Genomic DNA, 18,188 nt, shown 5'->3' with positions numbered 1-18,188 from the left:
CAATGAAGCTGTTTAATTTGTGAGATGTCCCTCTTAAGTCTGAAAAGCAGGCATGACCGAAAACTCACTGATGTATCTAAAGCACAAGACAACACAATTACTTCTGGAGATAACTGGCAATCAAGGTTCTTTTCTGGTATGATAGTTTATCTGAACAAAACATTACTATGAGGAATGCAAAGTCATAAAAATAAAAAATAGAAATGACATTTTTGTCCCCCTGGTAATCATGCCATTTCCTTATGTTTGTGCAGTTGCTCTATATCATAATCTTTTTAGTGCTCTATTCAATTTGGTTTTCTAAAGAGAGAAACAACCTTGTTGTATTTTTCCTGAACTAGACTGCTCTTTTATGTACAAGAAGCCCAATCCCTGGTGTGAGTGTACTTGTGTGGGTCTGTAGAAAGCTACATTGTATCTATAAATTTTAGCAAATACTGTAATTTGTTTTGGGATTTTTGTAGTCGAGACTCAGCGGTGACACTAGAAACGAATTAGAAATTTCTAGAAACCATACCTTCTACAAGATGAACGCTGTATTTCAGTAATCACATTTTTCATTTAGATTTTCCACTTACTGTTTTAAAACAGAATTGCTATAACATATAGTGTACAAAACCGGTAATTTTCAATTTCTTCATTAAAGATTCCTTCACTCTTTTTTTAGAAAACACAAGAAAGTTTTATTTCCCAATTCTCCCACTCCCCACGTTTATTTTCATAGCTCTTTTATTCAGTCATTATTCCCATTCTGCAGACGGGGAGGCGCACATAGGTTTTTCTGCACAGTAAAGAAGGGCAAGAAAGAAGCAACTCTCAACTTTTCAGTTCCATTTTGAGAAACGATCACATTGAACTCCCGAGAAGTGGCAGCCGAGTGAGAGCAGCAGCATTTCTCCCCGGGTTGGGTGTGGGTCAGGAGCCAGGCGCGCTTCCGCGGGAGAGAGGGGGAGTCAGGTGGCAGCAGCGCCGGGGCCGGAGCGGCGCGGCGGGGGCGCGCCTCCCTCCGGCCGGCGCGGGGACGCTGCCCCCGCGCACGCGAGTCCGGTAACCCCGGGCTCCCGCGCTGCGCGACGATCCGCAGGCGCGGCAGGAGTGCCCAGGCGCCCGCGCTTCTTCCCTCGCGCACTCGCTCCCTCCCCATGCCCCCACCCCCAGCCCTTGGCAGGTCCCTCCCCCAAGCCTGCTCCCGCGGCCGCCGCCGCCGCCGCCGCTACCGGAGGCGCAGGAGCCTCGCGATAGTGTTTGCACAGGCGGCGCGTGACGCCGCCGCCGCCGCCGCCTGTAACTGATGCAGAGGTTACCCCGCCGCCTCAGCCGCCACCCACCGCCCGCTGCCGCCGCCTCTCGGGCGACGCTGGGGGCCGACGCACTGCAGAGGTGCCGGCAGGTTCCGCCCGCGGAAGTCTCCTCTGCCGGCGCAGACCGCGCTCCGCCCGCGCTCAGACCCCGGCCCTGGCGGGCGCCCCCTCGACGCCTCCGCCGCCGCGCTCCTTCCCTCCGCCTCTTCTCCGGCGCGCCCGCCCGCTCCCTCGCTTCTCCCCCTTTCCCTCCTCCCCGTCCCCTCTCCTTCCCTCACCTCTTTCCTCCCCACCTCCCCTCTTCTCGGTTTCCTCCCCCATCCCCTTGACTCTCCCCTCCCTGCCCTTGCTCTCTCGCTCGCTCTCGGCGCGGCCCCCGCCATGACAGAGGCGGGTGCCGGTGCCGTTGCCGCCGCTGCCGTCGCAGGGAGGGAGTCGGGTTCCCAGAAAGTAGCTTGATGAGTGTCCAAAGTAGCAGTGGAAGTTTGGAGGGGCCGCCATCTTGGTCCCAGCTCTCCACGTCTCCAACCCCGGGCTCGGCGGCGGCGGCCAGGTCCCTGCTGAATCACACGCCGCCATCCGGGAGGCCCAGGGAAGGTAAGCGCCGCTGCGCCTCCGCCCGCTCGCGGGCCTCCACTCCCGCGCCGCGGACCCCCGCGCCCCCCGGGCTCCTCCGCCAGACCCCGGGGTGGGGGATGGTGGCGAGGTGGACGCGAGGCCGCCTGGCTCCCCGGCTCCCCGGCTCCGGGGAGGTAGTGCGCTGGCTGTGGGTGGTGGTCCGCGGGTGGCGGAGGAGACGGACTAGGGGTTGCGCGCTGCTGAGTACGGGGAGAGGCGCACAGACTCGCCTGGGGTTCTTCGGAGCCAGTCCTGCGAGGGTGGGAAGCCTCCCCCCGGACGCGAGACCCTTTCTGCTACATTTGCTAGTACACTCAGTACTCTTAACCTCCTGGCCTCAGGTCTCTGGTGGGTTTTCCCTCCCGCTGGAGCCTTCGTCCTCGAGCCCCCTCCCCTTCCCCGGTGCACTCCTCCCATAGAGGCGGTCCCCGCTCTGCGAGCTTTGCAGCCCGGGACCTGGAGGATGCCCCCTCGCTTGCAGGGTCTCTTCTTTGGGGAGAGACGCTGAAATTATCAAGGCAGACTTTGATCCCCTGTGGCCCCCTAGAGCAATTTGAACGACAGACTGACTCGTGGGCAGGTTTTTAAAACCGCCCCTCCAGATGGTTGCAACTTTCTCTTCTTCGCCGTTGCCTCCTGTGTGTTTGTGCGTCATATTCTCTGCTGCAAGTTAGGCTACTGTTCTTCTCTGACAGGGTCGTGGGTTTTGTGGGAAATAGCTGCGTAAAGGTTACTGCAAACACGCACCAGATCGGTTACAATTGTTTTCTAAGTTTTCTGGCTTCTTGCAAGCAAGTGTGCCGCCACCAGATGTAGCAGTTACACAGCTTGTAAGGCACCGGCGTGCTTTTGACTAAAATTTCAACTTGCTGTATTTAACTTTAAGTATACGACATAAAATAAAATTTGGGAGAAAACGCATTTATGGGGGATGAATAAATGTGCATGGAATGTCTTTTAACGCTCTTTTGTCTGGAAAACGCTTAGCGGTATTCATCCGCAGTTGGTAAACGGGTTGTTCACTACCAGTTGTCGCACACGAGGAGATTGTAGGCACATTTTCAAATAAACGTTTGGAAGTTCAACAGTCTAGTGAATGTTTTAAAGAAATCAAGAGCTTCGATTTATGTAGGAATCGGTGGGAGTACTTTATTTTGAAAATATCTGTCGATATTTACTATTCAGAGCCTTGACAATTGTTAATCAAGTGTTTTGTGCCCTGAATCCAGTGGTTCAGGCATAGCATTCTTTGTCATTTTGTTCCTGTGAGCATGTGTGTAAGTGACAATAGGCTTAAAGATTGGCGTGAATATGCTCTAGAAAATTCACGGAAAGCTTTGATTTATGGCATCCATTAAACATGCGGAATACATTGATAGACGTCTCCCCCTTTTCATCTTATCTCAACGCTGAGCTTTCATTATTAGAATATAAAAGTTTATTAAGTGACTAAAAATTTAATATAGCTGGTGATTCTTTTCGCACTTAAAAATTTCTAAATGAACGGTTTAAAATGTGTTTCATAAATAGAAAAGTTGGTGCTTTTAGCATGCGTTTACTTTTGTTTGTAGTTTCATTAAGATGCTTAATGTTAGTGTTGAGTTTAAAAAGACCATTTTATTGTTTCTTATTAAAGGCTATATTTTTTCATCATTCATTCATTCATTCCTTTCTCGAATATTTATTGAGCCATTACTGTGAGCCAGGCCCTGAACTAGATACTGAGGATAGTATTGAATTGTTTATCTGTTGACATCTGTTATCAGTATTGGGAATTTGGGAGACGAAACATCTAGATTGTGAGTTTCTGAGGTTACTTCAACTTAAGAACATTCTGCACTTTTCCTGATGTTTGAAAATTTGGAGGAGTTGGAATAATTTAGCTTGAACTTCCAAATAACCATAATTTTTTCCACCAGTTGAGATTACAGTGGGTTTTTATGTAACCTCAAGTAGTGAGTTTTTGTTAATTCATGAAATCATAGGACAGGCTTTTGTGAAAGTTACACTTCACACCAAGTACCTAGATAGCTACAGGGGGATATTTCTTTTTGACCAACCAGCATGCAAGTTAAAACTATTAATCCTTTCTAGGGTTATATTCATTTTGAAGCTTGGCACTGTGTTCTCAGATTTCACTAACGCTAACAGGAATACGAAGCTCCGAGTATCAAAATGGAGATATTTCTATTGAGTGAAATCTCAATTTTTATTTTAAGAAGTGTTTAGCACCTTTTCCAGGTGTATGTGTTAGTACATTATGTAAATTGATGAAGTTTTAGAAAGCTTTTTGACTGCTAGTTACTGCTAGTAAGAACCATTAATATTAATGGAATTTGAATGTGTTGTATATATAAAGGAGAGAACTAAGTTTGTTTCTTGAAAAATCGAGCCAGTTTAACATCTAGTAATAGAAGAATTTAAACTTCAAAGAGATACAGATGTATATGTACTTACATAAGTATTCTATGTGATGAACTCCTTTTAGGCAAACAACTTTGAAAATGGGTTATTTTTGGCCGGGCGCGGTGGCTCACGCCTGTAATCCCAGCACTTTGGGAGGCTGAGGCGGGTGGATCACGAGGTCAAGAGATCGAGACCATCCCTGTCAACATGGTGAAACCCCGTCTCTACTAAAAATACAAAAAAAAAAAAAAAAAAAAAAATTAGCTGGGCACGGTGGCGCGTGCCTGTAATCCCAGCTACTCAGGAGGCTGAGGCAGGAGAATTGCCTGAACCCAGGAGGCAGAGGTTGCGGTGAGCCGAGATCGCCCCATTGCACTCCAGTCTGGGTAACAAGAGCGAAACTCCGTCTAAAAAAAAAAAAAGAAAGAAAATGGGTTATTTTTAAAGCTATGCCATAAGCATCTGTAAAAGTTACTTATTTTTAAGTTTTGACATTTGAAACCAAAAATCTAAGAATATAATCTGGTTATTTTTGATGTTATATGTTGTGGTTTTCTTTCTCCTTATCTTATTTCCATTATCATACTCATACAGTTTTATTACAAATAAAGTGCAGCTCTATAAGATTTGGGAATCTATTAGAATTTAGGAAGTTATGTGATAAATATAGTGTAGATTTCTTCCCTCTGGATCCCAAAGCTTTTCCCTTATCAATCTTGAGGTTCTGTTTGAGGTGTTCATCAGTGTAGTTCTAGATTTTCTGTTGAATCTTTTAAACCTATCATCTCCACTCCATTTTGTCTTCTATAATCCTGTGATTAAGGGAGTAAGGAGTTAAAAAGGTTTCCAGTAAAGGTCAGTTTTGCTCTGTTGAGGTCTGAGAACTTAGGGTCAAACTGGCTAGATAAGCAGTTGGGTGTTTTGCATATCAGTACATGCGTACCTTGAATGGGTTATTGCTGAGAATCAAATTATTGATTATACAGAACACTTGCATTTTCTTTCCTGCTCCACCCTGCCAGTTATAAATAATTTGCTTAACTTTTTTGTAAATAGTGAAAGCTTGGTCAAAAAGATGGTATGGGCCAGGTGTAGTGGCTCAAGCCTATAATCCCAGCACCTTGGGAGGCCTAGACGGGTGGATTGCTTGAGCTCAGGAGTTCAAGACTAGCCTGGAAACCCCATCTCTACAAAAAATAGAAAAATTAGCTGGGCATGGTTCGGGAGGCTGAGTTGGGAGGATTGCGTGAGCCTGGGAGGTGGCGGCTGCACTGAGCCTAGATAGAGTCATTATATTCCAGCCTGGGTGACAGAATGAGACACTCAAAAAAAAAAAAAAGATGGCATGATAATACAATTACACTGTAAACTTACTCTGTTTCCATATTTGAAGCCTGCATTCCTTAGAAGAATAAAGTATTTGACTTCAGATGATTTGGTAATGAGATGTTAAAAACGAAGGTGTACCAGATGGCCCTGTTGGCCTTTAATATTTTGAAATCACTAGCTGGAGGAGGACAGGGTTATATGTTTAAGGATTCTAGCTCATGAATAGATATGTGACAGATGTCTCCTTTACACTGGCACATTTACATATTAGAGGAGAGAGAGAAAAGAGAGAAACCAGAATAGAGGTTTGAAAATCTTATGAGAAATAGACTATGCTTTATAGCCTTTTGGTCTCAGGGCCTCTTTATTCTCCTAACAGTTATTGAGGACCCCAAAGAGATTTAGGTTTATGTGTATTATATCTATTAATATTTGCCATTTTAGAAATTAAATGAAGATTTCAAATATATTTATTAATTTAAAAGTAAACTGTGTTGTAAATAGAATTTTTTATGAAGAATAAATATGTTATAAAACCAAATAAACTAGACCAGTGGCATTATTTTATATTTTTTGCTAATTTTTTGATTTCTGGCTTACTAGAAGACAGCTGGATTTTGTATCTGCCTTCAGTCTGTTGTGATGTTTTGGTTGAGATAGGTGAAAAGAATCCAACTTCATGTAGATATATGGTTGGAAAAGGAAGGAGTGAGTATTCTTCTTTGATATTATATCAAAATTCAACAAGTGGCTGTTTTTTTTTTTTTTTGAGACGGAGTTTTCGCTCGTTACCCAGGCTGGAGTGCAGTGGCGCAATCTGGGCTCACCACAACCTCCGCCTCCTGGGTTCAAGCAATTCTCCTGCCTCAGCCTCCCGAGTAGCTGGGACTACAGACGTGCGCCACCATGCCCAGCTAATTTTTGTATTTTTTAGTAGAGACGGGGTTTCATCTAGTTGACCAGAATGGTCTCCATCGCTTGACCTCGTGATCCACCCGCCTTGGCCTCCCAAAGTGCTGGGATTATAGGCGTGAGCCACCACGCCCGGCCCGGCTGTTTTTAAAAAAAGTAACTTGCAATGTGAAAGTACATTGTATTCCAAAAATGTCTCTAGGACCTACAGGAAGTCTATGGAATATACATTTAGTTTAAAGAAGAGACTAACGGGTGGGAGACATGATAGCTGTCTCCAGGTGTTTAAAGAAACCTGGATTTCAGTAAATAGCATTTAAAAAACCTGTTAACTTTAATAAACAGGAGGGAGAATAGATCCATTCTCCTGTTTTAGAAGGCAGACCAACAGGTGAAAATTAGGAAGACATAGATTGCGTTCAGTCTAATTTTTACAAGAGTGTAAGAACTTTGTAACGACTAGACTTGGAATAGTGGAACAGTGGAGCAACAATGGAACTCACAACAACTAACAACAAGGGAAAAAAGTAGTTAGCTATGAGAATTTAAAGTGGAATACAGGAACATATTTTCTAAGGACGTGGAGATAAATTCTGTAGATTCTTATAATGGGTGCTATTGGATTAGTGACTTAAGGTCTCATCCAATTTAAAAATGTAAACATTCTGTGATTCTTTAAAAAAATCCCTAAATATAGTTAAACTATACTTATATATTCATTAACATTTTTGAATGTTCTTTCAAGTCAGTAGTATGAAACTGTTGTTGACTATTACTGTTTTGCATTTTGATTGTGCTTTTCCTCTGAGGATTTTCCTATATTTTCTGGTGTCAGCAAGATCAGTCTTCATGAAATCTTGCTAAATTCCCTGTCAAATATAATAAGCCTAAGACATTTTAGAGAACCAAATGCTGTTTATGATACAGTTTAGTAGAGTTGCAATATATTTCAGTACAGAATTTTAGAATACTATGGGGGCTGATTTTCAATTTTGCAATAGAAACTATGAACATAGTCTGTAGTTTTTTAGTTGTAATTGTTTACATGATTTCAGAAGTAATATGCTTAGGCTGGGTGCGATGGCTCACACCTGTAATTCCAGCACTTTGGGATGCTGAGGTGGGCAGATCTGAGGTCAGGAGATCGAGACCATCCTGGCCAATGTGGTGAAACCCCGTCTCTACTAAAAATACAAAAATTAACTGGGTGTGGTGGCACAAGCCTGTAATCCCAGCTACTTGTGAGGCTGAGGCAGGAGAGTCGCTTGAACCCAGGAGGCAGAGGTTGTATTGAGCTGAGATTGAACTACATCACTCCAGCCTGGCGACAGAGTGAGACTCAGTCTCAAAAAACAAAAGTAATATGCTTAAGCATTCTAATGTTTTTAAAGCTAGAGAGTCTGAAAAGAGGAAAGAAGAAAGAAAAGTGTTTAAGTTGATCTCTTTTGAATTTAAAAATGTATATTAAATATAACTAGGACATAAAATCAAGAATTTAAATTCTCATTCCTAGAATTATACATATAATATTTATGATTACTTATAACAATTCATATTTTAATTTTGCACAACACGTAATCTCTTCTGTGAGTTAGATTTTTAGGTGGTGGGAATTTAAGCATAAATTCTCATAACTTTCATGAGGTCAATTTAATATTAATAAGTGTAGTAAATAACAATACCCAGCTTGAGACCTCATGTACTTGTCACATTTGGATTTAAAGCTCATTTTCTATAGAAGAGCTATAGAAATCATTTAGTTTCATAAACTCCTTCATGCTTGTTAATTTTAAGAATCAGAATAAATTAAAGGAGTATTGTTATGAAGTAGGAGAAGCAGTATGGTATAGGGGAGAAAGTGATTGTAGTTGTAATCTGAGGGTAGTCTTTACTTTGCTATTAACTAGCTATGTGACCTTGGGCAAGTTGCTTCTCTCTGCTTCAGTTTCATAAACTAAGAGTACAGTGCTGAAAGGGATCTTGGAAGCAATCTAGTACAAACTTCTCATTTTACAGATGAGGAAACTTAGATAATTTGCGCAGGCTTTCACTGTAAGACAGTTGGACCCAAAATTCAGTTTTCTGACTCTCAGGTTTTTTTTTTTTTTTTTTTCCGTTATACTTCACAGCCTCTTTTAATCTGTAAAATGAGAGTATTGGATTAGAGGCTCTCAAAGGTTCTCTTCTAGCTCAAAAATATTTTCATTCCTGTGATATTAGTCCTAATATAATTTAGTAGGGGAAAGTTTGTAGCTTTTATTTATTGGTGAAAGAAATGTTTCTTGAAGAGGCAATATAACCTTTGCAAGGCTATATTTTGTTTTCTTGAGAGAATATCATCAGGCCAGGGGCTGTGTCTCATGCCTGTAATCCCAGCTTTGGGAGGCCAAGGTGAGAGGATTGCTTGATCCCAGGAGTTTGAGAGCAGCCTGACCCTATCTCAAAAAATACAAAACAAAACTGGATATGGTGGCATATGTCTGTAGTCTTAGCTACTGGGGAGGCTGAGGTAGGAGGATCCCTTGATCCCAGGAGTTCAATACTGGAGTGATGAAGTGAGCTATGATCATGCCACTGAACTTCAGCCTGGGCAACACAGTGAGACCCTGTCTTTAAAAAAAAAAAAAAAGCAGAAACAAAAGAAAATATCTTCATTATTACCAAAAGATATTTAAGTTTATGAGCATGGTAAGTAGTATGATGAGTAGTCTCAAACACTTATTAATGTATTAAAAATGAAAAAAATTGCATACACAACAGCGTGATACCCTGAAATAAGTAAGTGATTGTTCCTCAGAAAATATTTCTGGAGTTTATTTCATCTGGCACCCCTGTGTTTGCCCCTAGTTAAGTGCCTGTGTTGTTTAGTGTCTCATAGGATTGTTTACGTAGCACCTGTGTCATGCTACTTTTATTATAGTTTTATTTATATTACCTACTAGACAGAAAGGTCTAGAATTCACATGCTGTATTTTGTTCATTTCTATATTTTCAGTGCACAGTGGGACATCCTCTACAGAGTTGGCACTCAACTAAAACTTTTGTTGAAGTACTGTTTCATATACATCATCTCTCTCTCTATATCATGGTATGCATGTATTTCAGACCCCCAGGAAGATGCTTATCTTAGTAATTCTTAAGTGAATTATATTTTGGAGGGTGATAATGGATAAGAGTAACAGTAATAGCTAGTTTATTGTGTTTGCACATGTTAATTCTTGTATCTCATAATTCTGAGCTATATATAGTTGTTATTCCCATTTTCAGATGAGGAAACCGAAGTACAGAGAAGCAAAGGGACTTATCAGTGTGACTTAGAGTAGTAAATAATGGGGATTTGAACCAAGGTGGTGAATTTTAATCACTAGGATATATTGCCTAAAATAGGAAAATTTGGATTTTACTGTTTTTCAGTAGTTTTTCTTAAGCAAATTTTAACTTACTGATCAGTTTTCTAGGCTTATTCAGTTTACCTCCAAACTTTTGTTAGCTTTTTTGGCATGAGTTTTTACATACATGTGAAGGTAAGATTTTAAAAAATACAAAAAACCCTAACCAAACAACCCAATTTTGAAAGCTGTACCAGCTGTGCAAATCTTACATTTCATTTTTTTAAGATAAGTTTTGTCCCTTCATGGAAAATGTTAGAGATACATCAGTGAAACATTTTATTTCCATGTTAGATAATCTAATTTGTAATTCCATTTATCTTAATATTTTGGCCTCATAAGCTCACTGGAGCCATAAAAAGTAAATACTAGAATTTGAACAAAGAATTTCCCACTTTCAGTACTGGAGCAGTGTATTTATTGTGGAGGCTTTATAACATGATGGACGAGGCTTTAAACTAAATTATAATGCTTTAGTGGCAGATCTTTGTTAATAGGATTCAATATGGGCAGGGGGAAGAGGCTTGATGTGCAGTAAAAAACTGTTTTAAAAAATACTAAGTTTTAATTCTTTTATTGCTTCCAACAACAACAACAACAACAACAAAACCTTTGGTAACATGTATTATATAGCAAATCTCATTGAGAGACAGGATTTCAGTGGATTGATAGGAATTCATCAATCCTGAAGTAGAAAGATAATGCAGAGCAGAGCAGATCTGGGTGGTAGGTTGTCAAACTTGAATGAAATTTTCCCAGCCATAAATTTTCCCTTTTCCTTGCAGATTTCTTTTAAATATCTGTGTAATTATATAGTTTAGCTCAACTTTGTATACTACTCTGTTGCTTATTTCATTTACTTAAATATATACATATTAATGCTGGATACTATTCTGGACATTTGTAAATAGTAACTCATTTGCTTCTCCTAACAATCGTCTGAAGTCCTGTTATTATCCCTACTTTACAGATGAGGAAATTGAGGCATAGAGAAGTTAAGTAATGTACCCAAGTGCCTGGCACGGTGGCTCATGCCTGTAATCCTAGGGGGGCTGGGGTGGGCAGATGGCATGAGCGCAGGAGTTTGAGACCAGCCTGGACAACATGGTGAAACTGTCTCTACAAAAATATACAAAAATTAGCCAGGTGTGGTGGTGCATGCCTGTAGTTGTAGCTAGTTGGGAGGCTCAGGTGGATGGCCTGAGCCCAGGAGGTAGAGGCTGCCGTGAGCCATGATTACACCATTATACTCCAGCCAGGGCAACAGAGTGAGACCCTGTTGACAGACCCTGTCAAAAAAAAAAAGTAATGTACCCAGGAACACATAGAGAATATTTAGCAAAGCCGGGACTCAGACTGGGTTGAGTGCATGCTCTTAACAGTTACACTATTCTGTTAGTGTTATTTTCTTGAATGGGTGTGCTATAATTGGTTAACTGTTCTTATTCAGGTAGGATATTAGTCATGAATCTTTTGGTTATACGTGATAACAGCTTAACACAACTTTGTTGAGTTACAAAGTGAATGTATTGGTTCACATACTGGGAATTGTATGTGAAGGATGATGGAATGGCTTTGGAAACAGCTAGATTGAAGATTGCAAGTAACGTTCATTGAGTTTCTTTGTCTCCTTTCTGGGTTTTTCTAGCCTCTTGCTCCTGGAGCCCCAGACATACACCTTTAGCATAGCAACCACACTTGAAAGACAGCTTCTCTTTCCTGATGTCCATATGTCAGTTCTGGGCTGTTGGTAATCAATTGTGATTGTCAGTTCCTGGGAGATGGGCTACAGCAATAGGAACCGCTATGGCTGTGGTTAGGGTGAGTTGGGGAACCCACAGAAAGCCATGATTGACAGTCCCCTTGAGATGACATGAATTGGATGAGGTTTAGTTTTCCTGAGGAAGGGATGATGGTGAGCAAAAAAGAACTCTAGTGAGTAATTTAGGTTATATCTTTTTAATTTTAATTTTATTACTATCATAGATGATACAGTAACTGAGTAAAAGCCTCTTTTTAAAAATATTAGATTTTCAGTGATGGAATTATCAGAGCAGAGTATAAAACAATTTTAGGGCTTTTGACAAATGTTGCCAAATTATTTTTTTGAAGGAGTGTACTTAGCTCATTACCAACAGCAGTGCATGAGATGAGCATGTACTTTTGAACGAGGTAGGGTTCAACTCATCCTAGAAATACTCTACTGGGCTTAAATATTAACACATGCTTTGCATTTAATCAGAGGGTTGCAAACTTGATACTGAGCAAATATCTAATGAAGTTTATCAAATGTTTCATTATATTTTCTCTGGCTAGTTTTTATTCCCTTTTTTTTTTTTAAATTTTGAGACGGAGTCTCACTCTGTCGCCAGGCTGGAGTGCAATGGCCTGATCTTGGCTTACTGCAACCCCCACCTCCTGGGTTAAAGTGATTCTCCTGCCTCAGCCTCCTAAGTAGCTGGGATTACAGGCATGCACCATCATGCCCAGCTAATTTTTGTATTTTCAGTAGAGATGGAGTTTCACCCTGTTGGCCAGGATGATCTTGATCTCCTGACCTTGTGATCTCCTGACTTTGTGATCCGCCTGCCGCGGCCTACCAAAGTGTTAGGATTACAGATGTGAGCCACCATGCCCGGCTTTATTCTCATTTAAAAATTTTTATTATATAGTATTTTTTCCTTCTTCTTTCCCTCCCTCCCTTTTCTTCCCCTCCCCTCCCTTTAGGGGCTTGATCAGGCTCACTGCAGCCTCCAGCTCCTGGGCTCAAGCACACCCTTTCATCTCAAGTCTCCCATGTAGCTGGGACTATAGGTATGCACCACCACACCCTGCTAATTTTTTAACTTTTTGTAGAGACGTGGCCTCCCTGTGTTGCCCAGGCTGGTCTTGAACTCCTGGGCTCAACCACTCCTCCTCCCTCAGCCTCCCAAAGTGTTGGGATTACAGGCATGAGCCATTGTGCCCAGCCTATTGTATAGTTTTAAACAACAAAACCAAAAGGCTAATAAATGGCACCCCTCTGCAAACTCCTGCCCCTCCTATATTTTTCCTCCCAGTGTCTCCTACTTCTCTGACCTAGTTCACAGCATTATATTTACTTTTTGGATGTTGGTAGCATGTGTAAAATACATTATTACATAGCAAATTAATATAGCATAATAATTCCAAGAGTTTTGCCACCAAATTATACTAAGCTACTTAACCTCTCAATATCTGTAGATTTTGTTTTTGATAGGGTGGGATAGTAATAGTAACTACCTCACAAGGTGGTGAAATTAAATGAGAAATGTATGGCACCTTAACAACTCACTATGGTTTTTTTTCATTTCTTTCTCTTCTTTTTCTCCTGTTGCTACTTCTCCCTCCACTTTTTTTTTTTTAGAGACATGGTCTTGCTTTGTTGTGCAGGCTAGTGAGAAATACAATTTATTTACTCCCAGTAAGTAAAATCTTAGAAATGTAAATAAAATAATTCAAAGGATGAAAAATGACTATATGCATAATATTTACCATAGTACTATATAGTGAGAAGAAATGAGGCCAACAGCTATGATTAAGTTTTGAGATATGCATGTCAAAACTTAATGTGTAGACTTTTTTTTTTTTTTAGAAGACAAGAGTCTCTCCCTGTCACCCAGGCTGGAGTCCAGTGGCATGATCCTGGCTCACTGCAACCTCTGCCTCCAGGGTTCAAGCAATTCTTACACCTCAGCCTCCTGAGTAGCTGGGACTACAGGTGTGCACCATTACAACCAGCTAATTTTTGTATTTTTGGTAGGGAGGAGTTTCACCATGTTGGCCAGGTGGGTCTTGAACTCCTGACTCCAGGTGATCTGCCTGCCTTGGCCTACCAAAGTGCTGGGATTCTACGCGTGAGCCACCTCTCCCAGACTTGTGTATACATTCACTTAAAAGATAATTAGGAAAACTCTGCAATATGGGAACATGTACAAATGATGGAACATCACCTAAAAGTTACTTTTGAATGACTCCCTAATATTAGCTTGTTTTTTGTTTGGCCTTTCTCTCAAAAGAAAAAATTTGCCACCAAGAGCAACAGTGGCAAATAATATGCCTAAAGTCACACAGATAAGTGATTAAAAAAAAGGATGCCAACCCAAGTCCACACTCCTAATACCTATACCACACTGCCTGTATTCCCACTAGTAAACACATTATTAGGCACCTAGTGCACATAAACCATTCTCTCTCCTTAGTACTAATAACACAAAAAACACAATATAGGCCTCTTTTAAAATTTGCAGCATAGTGCTTTAAAAGTACATGACTGCATACCAAGATAAAGTATAAACACTAGCTAATCCAAATCTGTTGCTTGCCGGCTTAAATGGTACAACCATGTCTTATACATGTGATCAATTCTCACACCACAGAAAATTACAGGAACTAAAATGTTGAAAGCGGCAATTTAGGACATCATTTGAAATCCACATTTGTGAAATACAATTCTTTAACAGGCCAGAGAAAAACCATCTAAGTCAAGCATGCTCTGGCTATAAAGAGCATTTATTCGGATAGCACTTGTTCCCTATTCTTTGCCACGTAAACATAGAGGAAAACATTTAAATTCTTTTTTTTTTCATTCAAGAATTTTCTTCCTAGACCAGTAAACATTTAAATTCTAAAGTATCATTATATCCACACATAATAGTAATAGTTAAAACATAAGCCAGGTACAGTGGTGCATGCCTGTAGTCCCAGCTACTTGGGAGGCTGAGGCAGGAGGATCATTTGAGCCCAGAAGTTCAAGGCTGTACTGTGCTGTGATCACAAGCATGAATTGCTTTTTTTTTTTTTTTTTTTTTAAACATTTCTAAGATTTGGCTTATTGGGCAAAGGGGGTGAGTATTTTTATGTCATTCAATCTGTATTGTCACTGTTGTTTTCTCAGTGGGATAAGTAGGATTTTAGTGTATTATTGTACACAGATGAATCAATTGTCAGAGCTGTAGAGTCTTACAGAAACCTTATTGGCATAGTTTGTTCATTCAGCAAGTATTTGTGGACCTGGAGCCTCATAATGAGGAAACAAGGATACATAAGATGAAGTTAGTTCTTGCCTTCTAGGAGCTTGGTCACAGTCTAGTGAGGAAGGTTAATTTCTAACATTTAATTTATACTTTTGAAGAACACCTCGTGGGTTAGATAAAACAACCCAAGTTGCCAGCTTTCAACTTCCGAGATAAGCTGTATCAAGGTGTTGTATTCATTGGCCATTTGGTTGTTAGAAATTAACTTAAGCAAAACAGATTTATTAGTAGTAGAAGCTTATAGAGCTGGGTATCCCTTAGAATCCAGTAAGGCCTTAAGGAGACTGAAGTAGAAACTGGAAATTAAGGAACCACAGTAGCATTGTTCTCTTATGGATCATTGAGCAATTGTTTCCAGTGCTGCAAAATAAAGTTTTCTAAAAAGGAGAAGTGGGAAGCAAGGAAATTGTATTTCTGTCAAGAGGTTATGAGCAAAGTACTCCCTTCTCTAGGGAGTTTTCTTCCAGTTTAACTGGTAGAAAACTACAGTTTTCTACACAGTTTTCTTCCAGTTTAACTGCTCTTAAATGGTATCTTGTTTCAGTTGGTTTTTTTTTTTTTTTTTTGTAGAGACAGAGTTTCACCATGTTGACCAGGATGGTCTCGATCTCTTGACCTGGTGATCCCCCTGCCTCGGCCTCCCAAAGTGCTGGGATTATAGGCATGGGCCACCGCGCCAGTTTTTTTTTAAATTTATTACTTTTTTTTTTTAATAGAGATGGAGTGTCACCATGTTGGCCAGGCTGGTCTCAAACTCCTGACCTCAGGTGATCTGCCCATTTCAGCCACCCAAAGTGCTGAGATTACAGGCGTGAGCACCGTGCCCGGCCAGTTGGTATATCTTGATTGGTAGTGAGATTGAACTTAATATTTGTGTCAAAAGCTCAAAGCCAATTTTTCTTGACATCTGTATCTTAGGAGAATATATGATACTGATGTTAATTCTTGTTACATATGATGAACTATTTCTGCCATCATGTTTTTTCTTTTATCTATTTGAATATTTTCTGTTGTATAAAGTTTGATGCTTTTATTGAATTCAGTACCAGTTTTTCTTTGTATTTTATTTATCTATTTTCTTGTCAGACAGGTAATATGCAGATGTCATAACAAGGTGTGAGAGAGGCACAGCTCACATGTATGAACACCAGTCATCAGACTTACGAACTACAAAAGGATCACATTCTTTTTTGCAGGGGACAGAGTCTCGCTTTGTAGCCCAGGCTGGAGTGCAGTGGCATGGTCTCAGCTCTCTGCAACCTCCCCCTCCTGGGTTCAAGTGATTGTCCTGCCTCGGCCTCCCAGGTAGCTGGGAATAACAGGCGCCTGCCACCATGCTCAGCTAATTTTTGTACTTTTAGTAGAGATGGGGTTTCACTATGTTGGCCAGGTTGGTCTTGAACTCCTGACTTTGTGATCCTTCTGCCTCGGCCTCCCAAAGTGCTGGGATTACAGGTGTGAGCCACTGCACCCCACCTGGATCACATTCTTATGTTGCTTTGTTCTGTTTTGTTTTTAGAGACAGAGTCTCACTCTGTTGTCCTGGCTGGAGTAGAGTGGTGCAATCATAGCTCACTGCAGCCTTGAACTCCTGGGCTCAAGTGATCCTCCCACCTCTGCCTCCTGAAAAGCTAGGACTACAGGCACACTTCACCATGCCTGGCTCTTTTATGATACTTTAATGTGTAAAGTCTTGAAAAGTTACTGCCCTCTGAAGTTCAAGTACTCTAATTTTAGTGTGATTCTGCTGATTTTATTTCTAAGTTTTATGTGGTGTTTTATCTTTCATATGGAAGCATAACACATACAGAAAAGGCGCACAAAGTAGTGCTCAGTAAGTTATTATAAACTCTGACCTGTGTAACTACCACTGAGACAAGAAATAGAATATTGCCAGCACTTCAAAAACTCTTCTTCCCCATCAGTCACTACCTTCTCCATGGTCCCCAGAGTAACCATTATTTTGACTTAGTTATGCCTGTTTTTGAGTTTTATATAAGTGGATCCACCCAGTGTTTATTTGTGTCTAGCTGCTTTTGTCCTACATAATGTTTGTAAGATTCATCCACATATTTCCTGAAATTAGTTTAAATTTTCATTGCACTATGATATTACTTTGTGTGAATGTACTACATTTTATACTTTGTTGATTGACATTTGGATTGTTTACACTTGGCAAAATATTAATGATGCTATTAAGAACATGTTTATACCTGTCTCTTCATACATTATATTTGTTGAGTATATACCTAACAGTAAATTTACTGGGTAATAGGTTATGTGTGTCTGCCTTTAGTGGATGTTGCTAATTTTTCAAAGCGGTTCTACAAGTTTACATTCTCACAAACAGTATATGACATTTTCCATTGTTTAACATCCCTATAATTCGAATTGTCAGTATTCATTTTAGTTACTTTGATTGATGTGAGATGATCTCTCTCTCTCTCTCTCTCTCTCTCTCTCTCTCTCTTTGAGATGGTGTCTGTCTCAGTGGCTTGATCTCAGCTCACTGCAACCTCCGCCTTCTGGATTCAAAAGATTCTCCTGCATCACCCTCCGCATTAGCTGGGACTACAGGCTTGCATCATCACGCCTGGCTAATTTTTGTATTTTTGTTAGAGATGGGACTTCACCCTGCTGGCCAGGCTAGTCTTGAATTTCTGGTCTCAAGTGATCTGCCCACCTCGGCCTCCCAGAGTGCTGGGATTATTAGGTGTGAGCACCTAGTAATGCCTGGCTGTGAGATGGAATCTCTTTGTGGTTTTACTTTTCATTTACCTGATGACTAAGGATGTTTAACACTTTTTTAATAAAGTTTATTGGCCTTTTGGTTATCCTTTGTGAAGTGCTTGTTCAAATCTTTTGCTGATTTGTCTTTTAAAAACCATGTTTGAAGGCATTCTTTTTGTATTTTGGATGAGAAGTCTTATTTTTTATTAAAACTTTTCCCCCTATTCTGTGGTCTGCTTTTGTCTTCTCTTTATGGTATTTAAGAAACCTTTTTTTATCTCAAGTTCATAAAAATGTTATCCTGTGTTTTCTCTTTTTAATACAGACATTATAGCTATAAATTTCCCTCTAAGCACTGATTTAGTTCATTCCATAAGGTTTGATATGTTGTGTTTTGTTTTTATTCATCTCAAGTATATTCTAATTTTTCTATTTCTTTTGACTTAGTT

The 18,188-nt window shown here is 40.6% G+C and overlaps 1 protein-coding gene and 1 non-coding gene across 3 annotated transcripts in view; one reads left to right on the top strand and one right to left on the bottom strand.

The window, feature by feature from the left end:
- Window positions 1–1,524: 1,524 nt before the first annotated feature.
- The window catches only part of TLK1 (tousled like kinase 1), a 170,271-nt gene continuing 153,607 nt past the window's right edge, over window positions 1,525–18,188 (top strand). For both annotated transcript variants that reach the window (XM_064373373.1, XM_012468540.2), the window contains exon 1: window positions 1,525–1,898. In XM_064373373.1, coding sequence (XP_064229443.1) covers window positions 1,760–1,898 — 139 coding nt within the window. In that variant the 5' untranslated portion in view covers window positions 1,525–1,759. The remainder of the gene's footprint in view (window positions 1,899–18,188) is intronic.
- Window positions 16,090–16,188, bottom strand: LOC135273764 (small nucleolar RNA U13). The gene has a single exon (XR_010341572.1). It is a non-coding gene; the product is annotated as a small nucleolar RNA U13 (small nucleolar RNA).

This window comes from Aotus nancymaae, unplaced genomic scaffold, assembly GCF_030222135.1.
Source record: "Aotus nancymaae isolate 86718 unplaced genomic scaffold, 86718_ANA_hifiasm-v0.15.2.pri h1tg000008l, whole genome shotgun sequence".
NCBI lineage: Eukaryota > Metazoa > Chordata > Mammalia > Primates > Aotidae > Aotus > Aotus nancymaae.
The sequence above is the reverse complement of the archived record's forward strand: the minus strand, read 5'-3'. Positions and strand labels throughout refer to the sequence as shown.